General features: G+C 36.9%; 1 protein-coding gene across 1 annotated transcript in view; it reads right to left on the reverse strand.

Moving 5' to 3' along the window:
• Positions 1–24,338, reverse strand: part of HCN1 (hyperpolarization activated cyclic nucleotide gated potassium channel 1) — a 199,778-nt gene that overhangs the window by 49,297 nt on the left and 126,143 nt on the right. The window contains exon 4 of the mRNA XM_017811364.1: positions 18,556–18,774. Coding sequence (XP_017666853.1) covers positions 18,556–18,774 — 219 coding nt within the window. The remainder of the gene's footprint in view (positions 1–18,555; positions 18,775–24,338) is intronic.

The following is a 24,338-nucleotide window of genomic DNA, read 5'->3' on the forward strand; positions in this document are numbered from 1 at the left end:
CTGAAAAAAAATCCCTAAGGCTTGATTTTCCCTGGAAAAATTTGAATAATGTGAGACAATCATAGACAGCAGACTACACTTTTTCCTTTTGCAAGGACTTCCAATTTAACTTCATAAGTAGATTCTACGTTAAAATAATAATAAAAAGATATTAAGTTACAGATTAATGGGAAAGGAATGAGAATTGTATAGCTTATATTTATTAATGGTTATTTAACAGATTTTCGATTTTTCTTGTCACATTTATTCTGAGAACTTGGCATTTTTCTCTTTAACTCCTTAAAATGTCACCAGCTACAAGCATTACTCCTGGCACACAGTGGTGTAAATGAGAGAAAACCAGTATTCCTGCTCACAAAAAATGGGCAAGCAGTAATTTTTGCCCTGGCATTGTTTGCTTCTTCTCTGTTTCATCTGCAAACAGTGCTATTTAATGAGCCTGTCAGCTGGGTGATCTGAGGTCTCCAAATTTATTATTTGTTCTCTGCAGTCATTGTCAGTCACACTATACAAACCAACTGTTAATGTGCCTCGACTCACACTGAAAGAGCCAAACAATAACCTTCTGGGTCTGCTGCTCTCTGTTAGCTGTGCTGATGACTCCAGCCTGGAGCTTCAGCTACCGGCAGCTAGAAAAAGGTGGAGAATGTAATCACTGATCCTCCCTCTTCTACCATGAGGGAATCCTACCTCGCTGACAAGTATTCTTTATTTCTGCAAGGACATCACACTATGTAAACACCTACTGCCCTTGGTTTAGGATCTGAATGGTTTTTAGATTTCTGGGAGAGAGAAAGGAGAGAAATGTCAAGAACTCCTTCCCAAGCTATAAAGAATTCTGGATAAATATTCCTAAAGTGTTTAAGCTCAATGTCTATTCAGTTTCACCCACCATTTAAAAGCATTATCTTCAGTAGCTGCTAATATGTATTTCCCGTTTGTAATTCTTATTCTCTAGCATGTACAGTTTTTTTCACCTCTGTAGGAGTGGAGTCATTCATTCTGCCCTAATATTAAAAGTATTCTCTTTAGACTACTGCTTCATAGCCACTAGAAGGCTTCATCCAGTTTCCATGCACTTGGCCAAAGACTCTTGCTCTCCACTGGAAATTCAAGCAGGAATCAAGAAACTTTGCTGTGCTCCTTGCAAAGTTATTCTAAGTCTGGTGCTTGTACAGTTAATTCTTTTAAAATTCTTTTCATCCTATCTTTGACTGGGTTTATTAGGAAAAAAAAGGAACACTTTGCATGTTGAAATATGGGGACATGATTCATATGAGGACAAGGCTCCAATCTCTGTCCCGCTCTTGTTATATGTTCCCCCAACCACAATGGAAAAATGAATTATTCTCATTTCATAACCACCTCTTGTTTATGTGTGGTCCTCTGGCCTTCAATGGCTATTTCATGAGCCAGCTGAACTTTTGACCTGACCAGCAAGGCACCAAAGGACAATTTCTAACAGAATATTTGCTCAAACCTAAAGTTAGCACTAACCTTTATATTAACTCATAGGATGATTATCTGTGATGACATATACACCATATATACCAAAAATGAGAAAGCATAGATGGTTCTTAAATGACCAGAGATCTGGCTGAGTTCAGAAAAGACACTGAACAGTAAACCTTCCAGTCAACCATTTGGTTATCTTATTTCAGTAGTGGCAAATAAGCTCACCTGTACATCCCACAGTCACTGAACAGCTGAATTTACTAGGGCTCTAGAGATATTTCTACAATCTGCTTTCTTTACTGTTAGTTTACTTAACAGGCAGATTTTTTCACATAAAGAAAAAAACAGTTTATAATCAGCCATAGATAAAAATAAAATGTAAGTACTCCTGCTGAATGGTATGGTAAGTTCATTTTTATAGTTCTTTATCATGAGATGGAACTGAAGTGACTTGTTTAGCCTAAAAGCTATCATCTGTTTACTATCTATTTTTCACTAATTACCCCCAAAAGAGTACTGTTGCTTGCAAGAATGCTTGAAGCTGTCATTTTACTTACATGCAGCAATTAAACATTCCTTTCAACTGCCACAAAATACACAATCTCTTACTATTGTTCCTTTCAATTAGTGTAATTGAGAAATTAATTAAGTTATAGGGAATTTTATGAATAGGATTTGTTTTCTCAGTCTGTTCTTTATCTTGCACAAATTTGCTTTTCATTGTTTTAAAAGGGGGAGGGAAATAGCATGAAAACCAGGCTTAGTTCCTCTCTTCACAGAGGCAATGACAGGACTCTGATTTAATGAAACAACTTAGAGCTCCAAGGCATGAAAAGAAAAACATCTCTCCTCCATACAGCTATAGATGAAACTATATCAAGTCTAAGGTAAGATGATTTTCTTTCTTAATGAGAAAGATACAGTAAAGATGACATCTTATTTAAAAATATCAGATATGCTGTAATGGTCTCAGAGTTGCCAGTTTTGATGTGAAATTTAATACCTGCCTTGTCACCTTGTACAATTTTTCTTATCTTTTGAATGATTTGAATTTATTCTTTTTTTTCTTTTTTCAATTTTTCTGTGCCAATAAAAAAAGAATATACATTAAAACAAGTGCCTAGAGTGGAAGGACGGGAGGCAGAAGGAGTTATTCCCTACTAGCACTCTGGAGGAGTAAAGGGGATCAGCTTGTCTCTGCTCGGTCACTCCTTCAGTTCAGTTCTGGGCACAAGCAGCAGCTTGTGCAGCCCCAGGATCCTTGATGGGGACATCTGTACCTAGGCACTGAGTGCACACTGCAGGTATCTTTGATGCTGACTCTGAACACAAGGTGACAACTGTCAATCACCTATTTTCATTTGAATGACTTAATGTGTATTAAGTCTGCCTTATCAGAAGCATTGTTTTCCTGTGGCATAGGCTTCACCTCAACCCATTGATCCTGCAATATAGAAATATTGCATAATGCTAAATTCAGCATGTCCTACAAAGGCTTTAGCTGAATGGGCATGCTTAGTTGCAAACATCTTGCTCACAGAAATGCAGTTATTTCAAGAAGCAATTTGAAGTAGTAATTTAGAAAACATAGAAAATGTATAATTAGTTTGAAATTATGTAACTTTGTAGCTATTGTTTAATAGTTACAATGAAAAGAAGAAAAAAGTTTTATTAGCACTCTAACTGTTACATCTGCTTGGTGTTGTGCCAACAGCTATGCTACAAGCGGAACCAGCACACACAAGACAGAAACACTGGCACAATACAGCTGCTGATCCTGGTAATTCTGTCTCTGATAAAACCTAATTATGGCTTCCCAATTATTTTTGTATTAATTAGTGGAAAATGCCAATTCATCAAAAAGAACTTGCTTTTCTAATGGATCCATTTTCACTTTTTTCACTTCCATGTCAAGATACTTGCATGCATGGGAAGGTCTGTCCAAAGCTAAAGGGAGAGACAAAGAGATTTTTCAGTACATAAAGATGGTCAAGTTGCTCAGTTATAGAATGCTTTGCTTTTCTTGACCTTTTATCATAGACCTGAAAGTGGCCTTCTCTCATTTCATAGCAGTGTCTTAATGATGAGGAAATGGTTTGTCTAGGCTGAGCATCTCTCAGTGTCTTTTCTGCTTTGTCTACTAAACATGTATCAAGGTAGAGAAAGACAGAAAGTTCTCTTGTTCTTCATAAGGATAGAAATAGCAATGTAGATGATTACCTTTCATCTTGCTTTTCCAACAAAGTGAATAATTTATAAGTATATACACCATATAAAGTATAATCACTCACATTAGAATTAAGGTGCTGGGAAACACAAAGACTCATCCCATGCAGATGCTACTCATCAGGAAAAAGAGCCCTCACAGAGACACTGGCTGCAATTGATCCACCTCCTTGCAGGAATTTCACTTGTAGACACCTGAGTCAATGTCAGACAGCTGCAGTACTAAGATTATTTATGAACCATATGAGCTTTAAGGAAACCAGACAACCTCTGCTCTGAGTGGGTTACCTCATTAATACTATTATTACTTTATGAACTGTTGTCTAACATACTCAGTGTGAAACCTTCTTGCATATTTTATTTGAAAGTACAGCCTCATACTCAAGATGCAAAGAACCCTTCAACTTATAGAGGAGATTTTAGGTATATAATTTATTTTTTTAGTTAATCTAAAACTCTTTGTCAGACTGTTCAGGTTTCCAGCTTTACCTGAATGTCTGAGGTTAACACACAGTATCACACAATACTCATGATTCCAAGCTTTCTGCATCAACAACTGCAACAGTCTGACAAACTGCTCTTCTTCATGTTCCCAGCTGTTGTGTTTCATTCATTCTTCCAAACTGTCTGTAAACTTACCTTCTTTTTCTCCTTACCTTGCCTTTATCTAGTCTTGAAGTATACACACTTCAGAGATATCCTTAGAGAAATAAATTTATGGCACCTGAAGGCTGCTCTGATAAACAACAGTCATGGCAGGAATCTAATACTCCAAGCAACCTTTTGTACTCCCTTGAATAGCATAATTACAGACCTGAAGGTTCTAGAGGAATGACTGTGAGCAACAGGATGTACTCTCTTATATTCCAGAATTATGGAACTTATTCATTAGATACAGAAAAAAAAAATCAGATTTAATCACTTAAAGATAATTATTTAATTGGAATAAAAATGAGAAATAAGAGAGCTACAACCTCTATCAGGAATGGAAAAGCCAATGGAACATTCTGCAAAGAACAAATTTTAAGGCAATTTGTAGCTTTCTTCAAACAAGTAGTCTAACAATCCCTGTAATATTTCTGGTTATGAAGAAACAGTTCAATGCATCAACCATTCAATCATCAACCATTAAATGCATTAAATCTTACATAAAGAGTAAGTAAGTAAGTATCTTTTAGTCTCCGAAAAGGCACAAAAAGTTGTTAGTAATAGTGGATTACTTCCAACAGCTCTGTAGAGATTTAACTCTCAAATAAATAATGATACTGTATTTCTGTCCTGATCATTTCTGCAGAAACACTCAGGGAAAGTGTTTTATTCAGCTGGGTTCATTCAAAAGTGAAGTCACAAAGCTGTAACTGTTAAAGAAAAATAATGGAACTTCTGACAAATAATACCTTTTTTTTTCCTTCTTCCATAACAAGAAGGAGAAATAGAGAGAGCCTCAGAGAAGTAGGCAAAAATATATATAAGATGCTATAAAAAAAAAGGGAAAGCAGTGAAAGGCTAGCAAAGGGATTTTAAACAATTCTACAAACAATTCTAAAGATTATTTATGTTTTCTTTCACTTAAACAAATATGCATACCTATTTGTCCCTTCCTAATTATTTTAGGAGTACTCTGCTCAGCATCTGAAATTTTAGGAAATTTACCTTAGTTTTACAGTAGAATAAATGTTCCCTTGTTTCCATGGCAAGAGAAGCCATTTGCACTCTAGAACCACTGGCTGTGAGTATGACAGTCTGCAATGGACATTGTTTCACACAGGCAATTGATAATCCACTTCTATTCTGAACTAGTATCCTAAACAGCATTACCAGCAGTGACAATGGTGTGTCTGATGGAAAGGCTGCAGTGCAGGACTCCTTCTGAAGCCGAGGAGGCACCTGCATAGACCTGCCAAGGAGGGTCCTTCCAGGTAGGCAATGCAAAGTATTTGGTTTTGTTTAAAAGAAGTTTTGGGTTTGGAAGTGTTCTTCTTTTTTCCTTTCTTTCTTTTTTTTTTTTTTTTTTTTTTTTTATTTAGGGCATGTATTAGGCATTAATAAAATATCACCAGGCCCCTTTTCAGTCTTTTGGAGATAGTCGATTGAGACCACAAAGTTTTGTGTGATGATCATGAAATTGTAAGGAAACCTTCCCAAGAGAAAGGCAGTGCACCCCCCATAGAGAAGGCCACACATGGGTTGCGCGCAAAACACAGGTAACAAAGTGCTGAGGCAAGTAAAGGCTTTTCATCTACACTCTGTTTCTCAACTGAAGGTGAAAAAGAGCTGGAAGAATTCATAATGCCTTCACAACAAATCAATATATTTTAAAGCTGCACAGACAGTGAAATTTTTAGTAGTCATAATCAAATGTAGCACATGGGCTCTACAATGCTAATTCCTGAGAACTACAGAAACAGAACACTGCTTCTGCTAAAACCTCAGTGTTATATAAGAACCTCACTATAAATAATAACTACCTGTGGCAACTTAATGATTTTAAGGGCTAAAGCAGCAACCACTTCAAATATAAGCTGGTATTTGCTTCTGTTTTTCACAGTGGACTCCAACATTTTCTCAAATTGATGGCCAAAACAGAAGCCCTCTTTGCCACACAGGGAAAGTATGTTAGAAGTTGCATATAATGTAAATTACATAGGTAAACTTTGTTTTGAGCAATTTTATGCCTTTAGCCCCAATGTGTCACAGAAATTCTTACTAACACACTAAGGAATTGCCTTCAGCCAGTGCTGACGGGGACAGCTCATTTTCTCAGCCTGCCTGATTGATCCCTCCTCTGCTCAGATCTGTACTACAAATTTGAATGTCACATCCAATGCGGCATACACCCAATACTAATGAATATGCCACAGTACAATGTTTTCATTATTCACTTTTTTTTCTCCTTTTTCCAGCTTTTTCAAATTGTTCTATGTAATTACACCACTGCACCCCTCTCCTCCATCCCCCCCGGAAGCTCTCACTTTCTTGGCATTAAGTGATACAGAAACATTTAGAAAATGAAAGCTCTTTTTTCTGCCATGGCAAGTGTGGTGCAAGGTTTAGCTGAGGGTCCTATCTTCTCTAAACCCCACAAAACAGACTGTTTTTGTGGAGGGTTTTGAGGAAGGAGCGGACAAATGTCCTCTGCCAGATGCAGAGACTGCCTTAAAAAGAGACATGGGGACTGGGGGAAAGACTGAGAAACTACCAGAGAAAATGAAGCTGAGGTAAAAAAAAGGAAGAGAGGAGGTTTATGTCTGTCCCAAATAATTTCTGAGTTTGGCACTATTTTACAAGGTTATACTGTTCTTTACTATCTTCCACAAATCAGGAACTCTTACAGAGCAAGAGTCTGTTTCTTAAATATTTTGCGAACAGACATCTAAACCACAATCTTTCAGCAGTAAAAAATTATCTTTTCATTTACTGAGTTACATATACTATTAGTTTTATTGTGCCATTGCTTTTCAGTCAGAGTTACTCTCTGATTTTAATAGCTTTGTTTTAAAATCAGTGGACCAATATAGTCTACTGCAGTTTTTAATCTTTTTCCTTTTTTATAGTAGTCCATTTACTTCCCTTTAGATTTTTTTTTTTCTAGAAACACTGCTTGAAGAGTAAGTACTGTTGCCTGCCTTACAGGTGCACCTGATGGAGCAGGGATTATCAGCTGCTATCCTGTCTCTGCCCGTGCAACCCAAAATGTCATGGCTGGCTGACTGGGTGATGTGATATAGTGTCCAGGTAATCATTACCATTGATCATTTGGGTCTTTTCTATTATTTTATTTGCACTGTCCACATATAGAAGCTTCTGATGTTCAAGGTGGGGGGGGACATGCAGGCAGAAATTAAAGGGTCATCTCTATCTCTTTGCCCAAAAATCAGAGGGGAGGGCATGCCAAATGTTTCCCTAATTTCTTCCAAATAATGTCAGGTAGCCCAATGAGAGGTTCTCAGCCATCAATAAATCCCTCATTCCAAGCTCTTACATCATAGTTCTTCTGTACAAGAAGTCATCCTCTTTCCCCTGTATGCAGTCCCAGTTCCCTCTTCTCTTCATGTCTCCCTACCTCCTACTTCACATATCCCTTGGCTCCTGCTACTTCCAGTACCTCTGTTAAACTGCCCAGTCATCTTCGGGGCTCTCTGCCTCAGTTTTCCTTTAAGTTAGCCTTTTGGGCTGCCTCTGGTGTCAGTGGTTCTCCTGGCTGAGGTGAGGCCATATCCATCTTCTGACGCTGCCTAATGATGCCCAAACATGGGCTGAAAAACACCTGATGCTGTGCAGGAGTGAAACAGTAACAATGAGAGCTGGACTCTTCAGCCAGGTGATCACCGACTCATCTCACTTATTTACATTCCCTACAAAGTCAGTGAAAACAAAGGCCTATGCCTAAAAAAATGTTGAGAAAGGAAAAAGGATAGGGAGGTATCTTATTCAGGGGAATTAACTCCATTAAACCTGGTTACCAGCTCCTATCACATGTCTAATAAGAAGCACCCAAAGACTTCAATTTTCTTTTAAAAAAGGCTCAGTGTTTTACTCAAAACTTTATAAAATTACTTTTATATTTACATTAAATTCTGCAGTGAGCTCTGCCTGAATATACGGAGGTATCCAGCACTGCCCATAGTAAAAGCATCTGCCGAACAAATATTTTGTCTAGAAGATCATATAGGTGCTTATGTGAAAGTGACATTTTCCTAACTCCAAACTTTATTTTTTATTATGCTGTAGTAACCACTTAGTGTTTAGATAACTTGTTTGTTTGTTTGTTTTTGTTGTTGTTTGGTTGCAGAAAATTGCTGGAAAAGATAGGTCTGGTGCATTTTATGAAAACACATGGGGATAAAAACGTTCTACTTCTATATTCATTACTGAATCTCTTTTCTAATGAAGGTTTCTTGAATTAGTGGTACAATATTTTTTCAAGGTTAGTAACAACTTGGACTGAACTGTTAATTTAGCACACAAAAGAATACAAAGAACTTTTTAAAACATTCATTCGCAGAGAGAAGGTTTTGGTCCTTTTTCTATCCTCTGCACTCCAAAGCATTTATAAATATTGCATGTCTTAGTTATATAAGTTATCATGTTTTCAAGGTAGACATGCTTTAATTACTTGAACATTAAGAAACACGGTGAGGTCAGGAGAGAATTACGATTCAAATGTCAATATAAAAATAATCAATCCTACTTTCTTCCCTTTTTCCTTAACAAGGTAAAGGAAAAAGACCCAATCTTCACAGCAAGGATTATTTTCTCACTCCTAATATTGTATTAATAATATTGACTGCTATTTCCTTCTACCCATCAACAGGACATAAGCACAATAATTCTAGTGTAACTGGGATAATTGCTACCAGCTATATCTATCTGGTGTGAATCACAGAGTTTTGTCTTGCTAAAAGGTAACTTGTGCTGTATTTTAACAGAGACTTTGAAAACCACAAGTTAGTTCCTTGGTTTTTGTTTCCCTTTTTTTTTTTAATCTATTTAATGTGAAAACCTATGGTAATTACTGTGAAAAGAAAGCAAATTGTGTGTAAAATCTGGCTCTGGTATACCTTCATGTCTTCACAGATAATTTTATATAGTCATCATGAACATGGCTGAAATTGTAATGAGCTTGCTCTGCAGTTTCATATGGAAAACTGTTAGAAACCTAATCCATAATGCAAGACAGCAGAACACTTTATAGGTAAATTACCCACAACACAGCAATAAATCAAAGAAAGTCCCATCTGTCATTTTAGAAGCAGTGGGAGTCTATTACAGTTTGGCACAGGTATGATGCAGCTGGGTGGAGAGCACTTGGCTTGCACAGTACCCGCTACTGGGAGGAACCAATTGTCTTTTCAGAGATACAAGACAAAAATAACCAGCCCGATTACCCCAGCAAGATGAGAAGCTGAAACACAATAATGAAGCATCAGGACAAAAGAGGAGAGCAGTCTAGTGAGAATGTTCTGACTGATCTACATTCCTCTCCGAAGTCTTACCCTCAAATTAAACATACTGTTCAGTTTCACTTGAAAAGAAACAAACATGTTTATTTAGTTATTGCTGCATCATTAAAGGTAACTTCTGATTTTTGATTAGGAGAGGGGAAGTAATTTTTGTCCTTACTTGTTGCAATACTGTCTTTTGTTCTTTCTCATTTCAAAATTTGGGAAGATCAAGGTCAAACTAAATATCACAACTATGAGCAGCAGAAATTCAGCTAATTATTAAAAACATAAATTGACAACTATGAGAAAGAGACAGCAAGTGATGGTAGCAAAGGCCCTATCCTGACATAACAAATATTTTCATGTTCAATAAGTCTCTGTGCAGCCCACACTGGCTCCCATGGCTGTATTTACATATTCATTTATATGTCAGTGGGTTGAGTTCACAATGGTCTTAATTATGCATCAAGTTATTTAAAAGAATGCACATAAATGAAAGAATTAATGCACCTACACATTCTATTGTGTGCATGTTCTTTTAAATAGCAATACGCATCCTGTGAAATGAAGTATCTGAAAAGTTTTTTCTGAAATGCAGATGTGTACTTTTTTCCTTTCAGAGTGTTTTGTTATTCAGTTATACCAAATATGTTTTATTAGCTTTACTCTAATAAATCTCAGTGCTTTCTACAAGAATAAGACTTACAGAAGCCAGGAATACTATATCTATCAATTTAGCAGCCTGTGACCTGATGGTTGCTGAAACTGCATAAGCTGATTCAGAAATAATCCAAAAGTCAAGATTTACAGATGATTTTCTACCTATAAGGCACCCTGGACTTCCAAATAAATGCATAAACTACCAGAACTACCAGAAACAATCCACAAATACGGCATCAGGCAATAACTCTCAGTAATGCCTAAACATTTACGGAATTTTCTCCTTCACAATCCTACAATGACTATATTGCTTTTGGCACAGTCAATACTTAGTCCTGTTCTGACACTCTAGAAGACTGTTAGCAATACTTGTATGTGATTATTCATAACATACTCCAAAAATTGTCTATTTAAATTACTGCACTATGGCAAAGCTAAATAGGATATACACCTGTGCAAGTTGATGAGAATTTTCTAAAACCCTGCAAAAATACAAGCTGATAGTTAGCAAAAAGCTTTTTTTTTATGTTCCTTTCCCCTCCCCCCTGTCTCCCCCCCAAGTAGGTATAACTCCAGGATAAGATAAACCATCCCTCATTTTCCAAAATAAATTATTCCTTTGGGGTGGCCAGTATACTGTAGCACTGCTGTATAGAAAATATAAGATTTATCTTCCAAGTGGCTCACCTTCTCCAGCAGTATGAACATAACATGACCTATTGCTAAAATTATGGTTTATAACTGAAAACAGACTATTCTTAAGTAAAGAGTCAGAGGACATTTTTGTGTTATGCTATTGGCAGACTTTCTAAAACCTACTATCAGCACCAGAAAAGCAAGACTTCTATTTTTAAAAACCATGTGAAAACCACGAAAACCTAGTGAACTTAGAAATCAGTACTTAATGAGAAACTTTGCTGCTCAGATCAGACCAGATCCAGGAATAACATTCTAGAAATCCAGTATTGCAAGTTCAGCTGTGTGTCTTAAATTCAAGTTCTTCAATTTCTATTTTGAACATCTGTCCAATTCAAGGGAAAAAAAACGCCAGAAAACTAAATTTTCAGAAATTTTTATAAATGGCATGTAATATGTAGGGAATGGGAACTCTTCTTTATCTGTTTCAATATATTTCATCTGAATCTGGACTCCATCAAGGCTCCACCTGACAAAAATATTTACATGTATATGAATACTTATACTTTGTTTTATAATATATATACCAAAAGCTGCTACAAGCCTAGTTAAATAGTGATATGGTCTTGGGGTTGCCCAAGCTCTTCCTTTCCTATCAATTCCCATCATGACCAGAACTGCCATTTCCTAGACCTCTGTGAAAATATACAAATCCGTGATACTTACAGATGACATAGTTACACATATCCAAAATTTTCCAGAAACGTTTCCTAAGCACCAAAGCAGTACTAATGAACATCCCAAGACCTTGGTATCTGCCTTGTTCCACCTTCAGTTTAACAACCAAGTGTTGAAGCTTAGGAAAACATGGAATTGCTGTCTCCCATTCATCTTTAAGAAATACAGAGGCATCACTGGCTGAATGCCCAGCTGAAGTGCATGAACACCAATGCACACAGCGTGGGTAACAAACAAGAGGAGCTGGAAGCCATCGTGCAGCAGGAAAGCTGTGATGTAGTCGCCATCACAGAAACGTCCTGGGATGACTCACATGACTGGAGTGCTGCCATGGGTGGCTATGAGCTCTTCAGAAGGGACAGGCAGGGTAGGAGAGGTGGAGGGGTGGCTCTGTATGTTAGAGAGTCTCTTGACACTGTAAAACTCGAGCTCAGTAACAATAAGGTTGAGTGTCTGTGAATCAGAATGAGGGGAAGGCCAACAAGGCTGACATCCTGGTGGGAGTCTGTTACAGACCACCCAACCAGGATGAAGAGGGTGAGGAATTATTCTACAAGCAGCTGGTGGATGTCTCAAAATTGCCAGCCCTTGTTCTTGTGGGTGACTTTAACCAGCCAGATATCTGCTGGGAACTCCACACAGCAGAGAAGAGGCAGTATAGGAGATTCCTAGAGTGTATAGAGGATAATTTCCTGCTCCAGCTGGTAAATGAGCCTACCAGGGATGGGGCCCTACTAGACCTGCTCTTCACAAAGAGGGAGTGGCTGGTGGAAGATGTGGTGGTCAGAGGCCATCTGGGGCACAGTAACCATAAAATAATAGAGTTTTCAATACTCAGGGACACAAAGAGGGCCTTCAATAAAACCTCTACACTGGACTTCTGGAGGGCAGATTTCAGCCTATTCAGAAGACTGTTTCAGAGGGTACCTTGGGAAACAGCCCTTGAAAACAAAGGGGTCCAGGAGGGATGGACATGCTTCAAGAAGCAAGTCTTGAACACACACAAACAGGCTGTCCCAGTGTGCCGAAAGGCGAGCTGGCAGGGAAGACAACTGACCTGACTAAACAGGGAGATTTTGAAGGAAATTAGGGTAAAAAAGAGAGCTTACCTATTATGGAAAAAGGGGCTGACTACTCAGGAAGAGTTTAGGAATGTAATTAGGTTATTTAGAAAGAAAATTAGAGAGACGAAGGCACAACTTGAACTCAATCTTGCCACTTCTGTTAAGGATAACAAAAAATCTTTCTACAGATACATCAATAGCAAAAGGAGGGGCAAGGAAAACCTCCATTCTTCATTGGACATGGGGGGGAACATAGTCACCAAAGATGAGGAAAAAGCTGAGGTATTTAACACCTTCTTTGCCTCAATTTTCAACAGTAAGACAGGTTGTCCTCAGGACAACTAGCCTCCGGACCTGGAAGACAGAGATAAGAAGGTGAATAGCCCCTCTGTAATCCAAGAGGGAACAGTTAGAGACCTCCTGAGCCATTTAGATCCTCACAAGTCTATGGGACCAGATGGGATCCATCCTAGGGTGATGAGGTAGCTGGTGGAAGAGATCGCCAAGCCACTCTCCATCATTTTCCTGGCTCACTGGGGAGGTCCCAGATGACTGGAAGTTGGCGAATGTCACGCCAATCCACAAAAAGGGCCGGAAGGAGAACCCAGGAAACTACAGGCCCGTCAGCCTGACCTCAGTGCCTGGCAAGGTTATGGAGCAGATCATCCTAAGTGCAATCACACAGCACCTACAGGATGGACAAGGGATCAGACCCAGCCAGCACAGACTTAGGAAGGGCAGGTCCTGTCTGACCTACCAAGTCTTGACTTACTCTGTGGCACAGCCCCCCCTGCCCATACCCTAGAATAACTGCTCAGAGAAAGAAGCTTCAAGAGGTGGTCTCTCTTCCCAGTTTTTAAAGGGAGGACCTCATTTTTCTCACTGCACAAAGTGATCAAGTACATACCACAGCCTCCCGGAGGCTGTCCAAAGCACCCCAAGAGCTTACTGCATCTTGCAGTGCGTATCAAGTATCTCTTCATGGACTGCATGAACAGTTTAGATCTCCAAACTGGAGCTGTGAGGGACAGACTGGAAAAGCTGGGGCAAAGCCTTGCACTGCAAAATCTAAAGCTCCTGCCCTAGCTCTGTTAGTAATTTTTAAATATTTTTTCAGATAATTATGAAGTGAAAAATGAGCAGTCTGAGCTTCAAATCCCTATGTTGTCTATGTAAAAATATATACCACCACACAATTGTGTAGTAGTTGCTTACTACTTACAACTTACTGGTTGCTTTTAAATTAACTTTATATGCAATTAATTGCTTGTTCTCTGTATAAAAGTATATTTAGGTCTTTTTCTCCTTTTGAATTAGACTTATTTAGCTGAAGATGTGCTAAAAGACCATAAATAAGGCAGTAAAATAAAAGCAGATTATGGAGTTAGGAGGAGATGTCCTTTGGGATATTGGAAGTTGATGTCTTACCCAGAATTCTTTCACAGATTTAATGATGATTTAACATACCTTCCCATGACTGTGACAGCATCCACTATACAGAGCCAGCTGTAATTTTTTTTACATTTCCTTTCATATGTATATGGTTGAATTAACCATTTGTTATGCCTCTTATATTACTTGCAATTGCTAAAAGTGGTTTGATTCTTTTTCTGTTTTTGAGACCTTGTCTGGTTGCTCAAGTACTACTAGAAAAAAACCAAAATATACATAATGAAAATGGATCACTAAAATTAATTAAAATAATAAAACACCCCCAGCTAATACCTGATATTCTTTAAAACCAGTTTAAAAATCTTTAAGCTTAGAGACAATCGGTATGTTACTACAAATCTTGACTCTCTTAGATTGTTGTCCCTGGATACTTTATGCTCATGACAGACTGGAACAGAGAAAATATTAACCTGTCTTCAATCATGATAATTCAATGACATTCACAGCATTAGGAGAACATCTTCCTATTAAGAACTGCCAACATCTAAAGGAAGAAATATTTAACTAATGATCTTCACCTCCCTGTCAAGTTACTGTTCATTTTGCCTTCTTTGTTTCACACTAGACTGTTAACAAGTTCTGCATACACATTTCTGGTTCTTTCAAATAAACATTACCTTTGCAAAGGCAAATATCTTTGAGATGTGATAACTCCTTAGATGTTAAAAAATGTCAGAGCTGTTGTCACTTAAAAAATAACTTATAGTTGCTACTGCATTCATCTTTGACTTACATCAAAGCCAGGGAGGAGAGTGCTAAGATGTCATTGATTTATTGACTTATTCAGTCCTTTTATAAGGTAGAATGGTCTGTCAGACTTTCTTACTGAAGAGAGAATATGGCTTGAGTATACCTGGTTTGGACATCTTTCTCCTTTGTCAGGTATTAGGCCTTCACAAACTGATACCAAGACCTGAGGTATGTATTAAATCTGAGAGGTATTTTTTTCTGTGAGAACAGTTTCACTACTTCAGTAGAAAAAAATATGAACTTCCTCAGAGTGACTAGAATGTATCAATGCATTCTTTTTTGTACCACTTCAAGGTGTACAATTTTATTGCCCATCTTCTACATTTGATGGCTTATAATTACTCTTATAAATTATGTCTTTGGCCCATAACAGTAAATATGAGGAGCAATATTTGCTTCCTTTTATTTTTATTTGTCTCAGCATGCAACCCTTGGGACAGGTCAAACTCTTAGATGGTGTTTGACTTATTTGGCTTCATGAAAACTCTCTCTTGTCTTCCTGTGCTTAGTTCTTCCATTTTGAACTATGCCTGTTCTAGTTTTGCATACCCTGAGCTTTGGAAGGATCTGAATGAGGAAGATTTTGGCTAATATTTCACTTCTAGCTGCTTTCAGTATGAGAAGGACAATAACTTTCCTTTTCTTTTAGTTATATTTCACAGACACATTTATGATGTTATTCAGAGAAGAATCAAATAACAACCTCTTTCTTCACCTCCACTATCATTCTATGTTGCCTAGCAATTCGTGCTAATTACATTATTTTCTGTAATTCTTATAAGAAAAATAGTGGAGCCAAGAAATACACAACCACAGATATATATGTCTAAAAAAAGAAGTTGATCTTAGAACTTAAGCTCAAAAAATCAAAACAAGTCTAACTCTCCTGATTTTTTAATTTCAGATGAAAAATAAAAGCAATTCATTAGGTAAAAAATAGATAATGTTTTATATTAAAACTCTGAAATCAGTGGCTGGGGATTTGATTTACCTTTTTCTCAAATCTCAGATAAGTGAAACATAAGAAACTTTTATCTGCCAATACTTTAGAAAATATGCCAATAAAATGGGTAGCATAAACTGATCTTTGAAATACCTATTTATCTAGTTTGCAGAGTAAAGACAAATATAAAACGCTCATTAGCAATATATAGAAATAGCTTAAAATTCTTAGCCTATAATCAAAAATTTCTTTCCAAATATGATTTGACTCTGATAAAGCAATGATTAAGAATATACAAACATGACTGTATAGTTGTTATAGCTGATATTATATGTATAATTTCAGGGTCTCAGAATTCAATAGAAAAAAAGTTCTTTAATTAAGACATCCTTTAGCTCTAGTCCATAATAACTAGCTTACAAGGGGCTTCAAGCAAAAGAGAAACATTTCTCTAAAGCCTAGAAACATGCAATTTCTGGATCATTTCTTACATTTTTGATTGTCAATGACATGCTATTTTTTTACCTCTGAAGTCAGGAAACAAGTAAGAAGTAAAACTAAAAAGAGGAATAAAAATGTTGAGAATCTAAGGAATTAAAAAATGCCAGATATTTCTATGCTAGTGTTTAATAAAGTGTGTCTATAAAATCAGAGAACAAACAAATGAACACTTTTGCTTGCTGTTAACGAGAAAACATGAGAAATGCAATACTGCTTGACTGCTACTGGGTTTTAATTTACACCAAAACTGCAAATGAAACTGGCTTTACTCTGCACAGTTTACAATATATGGATATATTTACATATGTATTATATTTCTTATGCTCAAAATATTATGATACCATGCTGCAGCCAACAAGGTCTGAGGATAACAACTAAGATGAGTTTTTAGGTGGATAGTGACATTTCTTCTATTTCATACATCTGTGTATAGTGTGTGTGTATGTTCACCCTAAACTCTAATGAAGCTGTAGTTATACTTCATGTCCCTTCTTATAATGTTTCTGTCCCACAGCTCCCTAGAAATGTCCCATTTGGGTAAAATTACTTTCCTTTCACTTGGCAGAATAGACCCAATGAGCCAGTTGGGTTACATGGATTGGCCCTTGACGTTATATGGAGATGAAATAAGGGGGTTTCATATGGTCACCGACAGCTCAGATTTTTGGAGATTTTAATGCTCACTTATCCTCTCTTTCTAAACTGCTCATTCTCACTTATGTTTCATGATACTACAGTGTGTGAAATTTCCTGCTTGCAAACTTCTGTTTTGAACAGCTGTTTTGTCAGCCACAAGCTAATTTTTCTGTCACTGAATATACAGCTCATCCCTTACCTCTTCCTGTTTCTCATATACTGAGCCTATGGTCATGTTGCAATTTGAGCTTAACAAAACTGAATGTAAACTGTTTTTTCATCCACATGCTCTCACTTCCTTCCTCTTTGCCTGCCTGTAAAGAAAATGCCCCGATCCATCCAACCCAAATATTTTTTTCAGTTTTCTCTCCTTCTTGTCCAGCAAATTCAGGTCATTTCTCTTCATACGTGGCATATGCCAGGGTCACTCTCTTCTCTATTCTCTATCTGCCAGGTTTCTCCCCCAGGTGTGTGTTACATCACACTGTTTTTTGCCTAGTTTGCCTTTCTGGCCTTTGTTATGGACATATGCCAAATACTATTGCTCAGGCTGTGTTTCTTCTTTTTTGATGTGAACTCTGATTTCACTACTTTGCTCAGCTGACCTCTCCCCTGGCATGGCCTGTCCAGTTTCCCATTTTCCATAATAGCAAATTTTGTCATCTCTTAAGCACCTCAGTAATTCCACACATCCTTATTGTCCCTGGCTGAGGTTCATTCTGATCCTTTCTTCCTTAGGCCACCATTCCTAGTCTTAACTCCTAGTTTCATACCTTCATTCACATTTGTCTCTGATTTTTATTATACTGACAGCATTAATTACTACTTATTACAGAAAGTTATCACCCTGTACCCATTCCTGTCGCTTTAATTCCAGTCTTACTTACATGGACTCAAACAACCTATTTCTTCCTGTTTCATAAAGAACTCGCTTCTACCAATTTCTCTCTACTTTTCTACCTTTTGGCCACTGTTCTTTTTAACCTTGGAGAGAACCTTACAGGTCATGGATTCGCATGTAAAAAATACAAGGCAATTTGTTACAAGGCAAACGAAGGCCTCTTCTGAGCACTTCTCTGAGGAAGTTACAAATTAAACTAATTGATTTGGTCTCATTGTCATTTAAAGGACATTCTTTTGACATGTTCTAGGTGATCCCTGAACTGCACTCCAAAGGAATAACAGAAAATTGTACAGATATGGCCATGCTATCAAGCTCAAGGCCCTTGCTCCAAGCTACCTAGATCAAGTACCTACAGAGTGTAGCATGGGGGTACAAAGCACAGTCTGAACCAGGGAAATTGAGTTTTCATGGAAGAGTTTAAAGGAAGTTGAACATTGAGAATATTTTACTTTCTAAGGAAACTGGATTCATGGAGAAATATATTGAGTTTATGGAGTCTTCTGAATTCCTTTGTGTTCAATGACATCTGCCACAGGATTCAGACACTACTAGATTATTTCATATAAACTCATACAGCCTTTTCCACAGTTAAACCATTCCATTAATCTGTTTCAGAACTTAAGGAGTTATGAGAAAATGCATTACCTTTTCTTGATATTGTCGTCGTGAGGAATCCAGAGACTGAATGAGGGCAGTGGCATGACCAACAAACATGGCATAACAAGTAGCCCCCACGATCATACTCAACATGGTTATCCACAGGTCGGACATGCTGACAGGGGCACGGGCTCCATAACCAATGCAGAGCATATGGCTCATGGCTTTGAAGAGTGCATAGGAATACTGCTTTCCCCAGGAATCATTCTGCAAGAAAAGAGACAGGTGGCTGAGCCTGGAAGCAGCTGAAGGGAGAAATATGTTTGTACCTGTATAGTGGGCTGGCTCTGAAAAAGGGGCCTAGTGATGTATCCTATATGCTTGAGAAGAGATATTCCTTCTAAATTAATCATTAGATAAAGCGTCGGGGATTCTGACAGATAATAGCACAGTGAGATGAAATAAAATTGACTATTTTTAATACATGATTGTATTCTTAAATATGGGTGTTAATCTAATTACAAGGAGACTAAAGGTCAATTTTATTTTACAGTCCATGGCAGATGAATTAGAAAAAGCTGAGCACGCAGACTTACCAAGCACAATAAGGCAGTATTTTGTTTTAATATGCATGAACATATTCTTATGGCCTATGTTATTTCTTTCTTTTTGAAACTGTCAATTTCAATACACAACCACATTCACCTTACTAGCTGTTTCAGTTTTCAAGGACAGAAAAAAACCCGTATTATTTCTTGTGATGTCTGCTTATCCTGATTTTTTCTTGTAATATTGTGTTTATACAAGAATAATCTCAAAAAGATGTCTGATTATTCTGCATCATCTGTGTTCATAGCCACATTCTGTGCAACTCAGCCCCTCGCCCCAAAAAGGTGAATACCTAGGCCCTGCATTTCTGATGTGAAGCTACCCCTTTCCATTCTCTCTGTGAGATTAGGACACGACACTTCACTCACAAGCTTTTAAAACTGCAAAGGTGTTGGCAGAAAGTCAAGGAGGCTGTTCCCAGAGAAAAAGAGACACCTTAACACATTCCAAGAAGCCCTGGGACTCCTTGTCAAGTTTTTCTATTTTTCTTGCCAAAGGAATAAAAAAGAACAGGGAAACAAAATGTGCTTGCAGGCATGCAGCACACATGAGAAAACACTGTATTTATCACAAAAAGAACTGAGAACAATTTAAAAAATAACGAAGTGAAGAAGAAAGAACTGGGATGACATTTGAAAGATTAGATAGCTATACAGTATAGGGTCTAATATACAAGACCAAAAATAATAATCCTGCTAACATCAATGAATCTCAAAATCATGAGTAGCATTTATATATAAAATCTATATATTAAATACTAATATTTATGTCTCTCTTCCACCGACGTAAGCTTTACTCAAATGCTCTTATTTCTAAAACAGCTTCAGGCTTGCTCTCTTGCCAAGGTTACTAATTAGCCTTGTGCTTTACCTCTATTAAAATGCTCTTTCTAGACCCCCAATTAGCCTAAATAACTGGTACCACAAAAAAAGCTGCCACTAGCTGTATTGAAGAGGACATAGTAACTATTTATTCACTCAGGTAATAATTTACAAATTATTGGCTCCTCTGTAAGTTAAATCTTTTTGGATTTGGGAGCTGTTGCTGTCTTCACAAGTCAAAATTTTGTGTCATAAATACATCTAAGGAATAGGTTTTGAATGTCTATACTTAAAAAATTTTTAAAATGAAAATTATCTTAGATAGCTGGGAATCAGGTAGGTTTCAGTGAGTAATGAGGAAATAAGTTTCCTATTGTTTCAGATCTTTAAAAATACTCAAAAAATGAAAGAACTACAGAAACTCCCTGCCTTCTGGGTGGGTCACTGCAGGTATTTTAATGCAAATTCCCCAAGACTCATATCAAATTCTCTAGCAGTTGCATCTTTATATAGATTATAATGGGAAAAACAATAAAGTGAGTGCTAGAAGAAATATATCTAGGTCTTTTTAAGGCTACAAGTAGCATTATTAAAGTCACAGTATTCATGAGGCTGTAAGCTCAAACTGTCAGTTCTTGCAGGGCTCTTTACAGTGGATCTTGATCCTTAATTGTATTTTTCAGCATAACTATTAAAAATATTAACAAAAATAAAAGCTGATCTTCATCCTCTCTATGAATATTTTCTATCATACCTTTGGTGTGATAGATCTCAATTATAATAATTCCTATAAAATTATATTTTTACATTAAAGTCTTTGAGTTAATCCAAACACTGGTGGATTTTATTTCATGACTGAGGTACTTTCCAAGTCTGTGAATCACAGTTATGAGTAAAATACCATTGTCTCAGGAAAGAATAAGAAAACGGAAGTGGAGAAGAAGCAGGAATAAACAAAACAGAAAGAGTGTTTCCTCCTAACAGTGTAACAAGGCAAGTGGAAAATAAATACTATTTAAGAAGCACTATGAGGGAATAAATGAGCTGTAATGAAGAAAAAAATGAAAATGTACAACAAAATAAACAAACATGTTTAACTACATAGCTGCCTTTATATGTGTGTGTACACATATAAGCCAAAGTGTGATCCAGCATTTCAGTCAGCCAGGACTGGATCTGAATCCAAAGCAGAGGTCAAAGCTATCTCAAATGGCCAGTTTGTTATACAAGCAACATCAGCTGTCACTGTGTAGTTTGTTAGAGACCTTGTTACAGGCCAGGCACATTTCAGACATTTGTGAATGGGTGACCCTGAGCAGCTGGTTCTCAGATAGGTATAAAGGCTTTAGAAGAAGGACAAAAAAGCCCCAAAAGCTAGTGAAAAAGCATTTGAATTCAACTTTGATTTATCTGAGGATCTTGTTGCTGAAAATACTTGCCAATGCTTTTTTGTTTCTTTTCCTTAATAATCCATCAGTTCTTATATAACCAGTTGCAAACATTGGTCTTTTTAGTTTGTATGGGGATTTTTTTTTAAATCACGTTCAACAAATGCCATTGTGGAGGGTACAGATTTCAGTACAGTTACTTGTATTGTTCAATGATTTATTCCATATATAAACCACTTAAAAAAACATTGATTCTAATGTCAAATCCTGTACATCACGTATGTTACAACCAGTGTTACTAAATGAAATAATAATTATTTAATTATTTTCCTATTTGTGTTGTATAACCTAAGGGTTTGGCAGGACTAACTCTAACTTTGTTTCATTGTGGGAGGTTGGAATTTTCCACAACCTTGTTCCAATATGCTGCTCTTTGCTGTACAAAAGTGAGGTGTGGCCATTCCTTTGCTACTAGCCTACAGTGATATTTTAGTTTTTTAATAAGAAGCAGTTTTGCACCTGCATCATAAGGAGATTTTTACATAACACATTCACAGATAATATTCCTGAGTTAATAGAAGCCCATTCTATAAAATAAAATGTCCTGTGTTTACACAGTCAGCTTTTCTTTATATAATACATATAATATAATATAATATATATACTATAACCCTAAATATTAATATTTACATAAACACACATTAAATGTTTCAGCAAATAGTCACATTCTCATTTTAATGTATATTTTTGCTTGTTTTTTTTTTTAAAAAAAGCAAACCACAAACTTCTATGAGCTGAAAAAACCAACTACTAATTAATAAAAAAGGGCATTTAATTTCTTAGTTGACGATGGGTTGATCACTGTTTCCAGATTAGCAGTAATCAGTTTAAAAAGTTTTAAATGTAATGACATCAATTTGAAAAAACTATTAAAGACTGTAATTGTGAGAAATACCAAAGCTATTTATCCAAGGTTTGATTACATAATCTAGCTTGATTACATTAGGAAATCCGCACATTTATGAAAGCTATGGTCACTGATCATTTGCAATTGTACATTATCTTTGCAGTTATCCTGAAGAATATATTAATTACAGGGCGCTTCTGATTCTTAAAAATCTGTTTCTCAGACTTTTCCTTCACCATAGAATGCTATGGTTTGTCCCATAATTTCATACAAGACTCCTACAAATATCTGCTTGTAAAATTAACTTTTCAGCTCAAAAGAAATAAATCACAGAAAGATCACATGGCACCTTCTAAGGAACAACAATAAAAGGCAAATTATTTTTCTCAGTGGATTAAGAAAGGGTTTTGTGTTTTACTGTAGTCTATGGAGATTTTCATCAGGAAATTTTTTCCACTCCCATATTGTAGTCATTCTCTCAGGCACAGCTTATCTTCCCTCAGCCATATCCTTGCACTGAGATATAAATTGATTTAGAAATCTTGTACTAAGGAGACTATTGCAAACAGTAATTTTTGCTTTAGTTCCTTTTTTCTTTCAGGTCACAGTCACTGCAGGTGTCACAGAAATGGTCCTGTCAGTTTGCAAGGGCATGCTTTACAATCATGCAGCAAAGACTGACTTAATAATTAAGTGAAATGGTTTCTACAAGGATCTTGAACTCATTCTCACTCTATCTTTCAAAATCGTAGTAGAAATGTGGAAGTAGTTTGTCCTTATCCAAAGGAGCTTGCCTTATTATCACTCAGACACATTCATTCAATGCCAACCATTGTCCTTAGGTTCTTCTGAAAGTAAGTGACATCTGAAGAAAGGTCTTCATAGGATATGGGTAGTTATTGTCTATCCTAGTAAATTAAAAAGTAACACAAGGCATTTCCAAGCTCTAGAATTTGGTTCACATAGTTTTACTGTTAGAAGTGCCCAGGGTGTGTGGCATGGTGGCCACATAACACTCTCCCAAACAACAGCAGGTCTGCTTTGAGCGGGTGTAAGGTGAGGAATCATTCCTTGTAGGCAGCTGGCATGAGCTTGCTCTGTGCCAAAACCAAACCAAGATTAATACTATGGACACAGTAGGTAGCTCCTAAACCATTTCTACCCTGCTGTCCATCAAAAGTGGGCACTTTTAATTAATGACCGTGGAGGCAGCTGGACATTCCATAAGTAAGCCCTCTGGTTTTAGCATTGTCACAGGAAGTTACTGCACAAAATAAATGTAAAATTAGGAGTGGGGCTTCAAAAGCTGAAGAAAGCACAAAGAAGTAATCTATATATACATTTTGATATAGATTTATATTTTATATACTTTTCCATCAGTAGGCTAAATAATTTTCTGCCTCTGGTGTCATACAGTACCTTAGAATTACACATTAGTTAAAACCTCGGACAGGAAATCGCAGCAAAATATCATCTCAGCATTTCATCTTTTAAAGAAGTTGTTTGAATTTCACAAGGAATGATCAAGTTGGCCAGTGGGAAAGTTGTGCAATATTTACTGTTTCAAAACTCATGCCATAGTGCACTACCCTGTAAAACCTCTACTTCTTATCACAGCTATTCTTACCAAGTATAACTTGTTTTCTAAAACTAGTAAACAAAGGCAAGGTGGGATGAGACTTGGAAGACTAAAAATTTTGCTGTTCTCAAATTCTTAAGGAGTGCAAGAAAGAAGAGTATATTTTAGGAAGTGTGTAAGTACATATGATTTAAGGAAAAAAAGACTGAATTGGTAAGCTCAGTGAAACAAGCAGATGTCTTCAGAAACTTCTCAACATTTTCTCTCTGCTGATACGTGCACAGATAACAGATGGTGCAAGTGACTCAGCATATACTTTCAAGAGCAGTACTAGCAGAAAAAAATTAGAAAGTGTTTGGCATTGCGTTCCACGGGAAAAGAAGTTTGACTGGAGAAGCAATGACTAAATATTATATATTTACTCTGTTCAGAGATACGTGACTTGTCTGTCATTAGAGCTTGTTCATTTTTTGGTGCTATGTCTTTGGCACTAGCCATCAAACAAAAACAATGTAGCAGAACAGATC

This window comes from Lepidothrix coronata, unplaced genomic scaffold, assembly GCF_001604755.1.
Source record: "Lepidothrix coronata isolate B3197 unplaced genomic scaffold, Lepidothrix_coronata-1.0 Scaffold31, whole genome shotgun sequence".
NCBI lineage: Eukaryota > Metazoa > Chordata > Aves > Passeriformes > Pipridae > Lepidothrix > Lepidothrix coronata.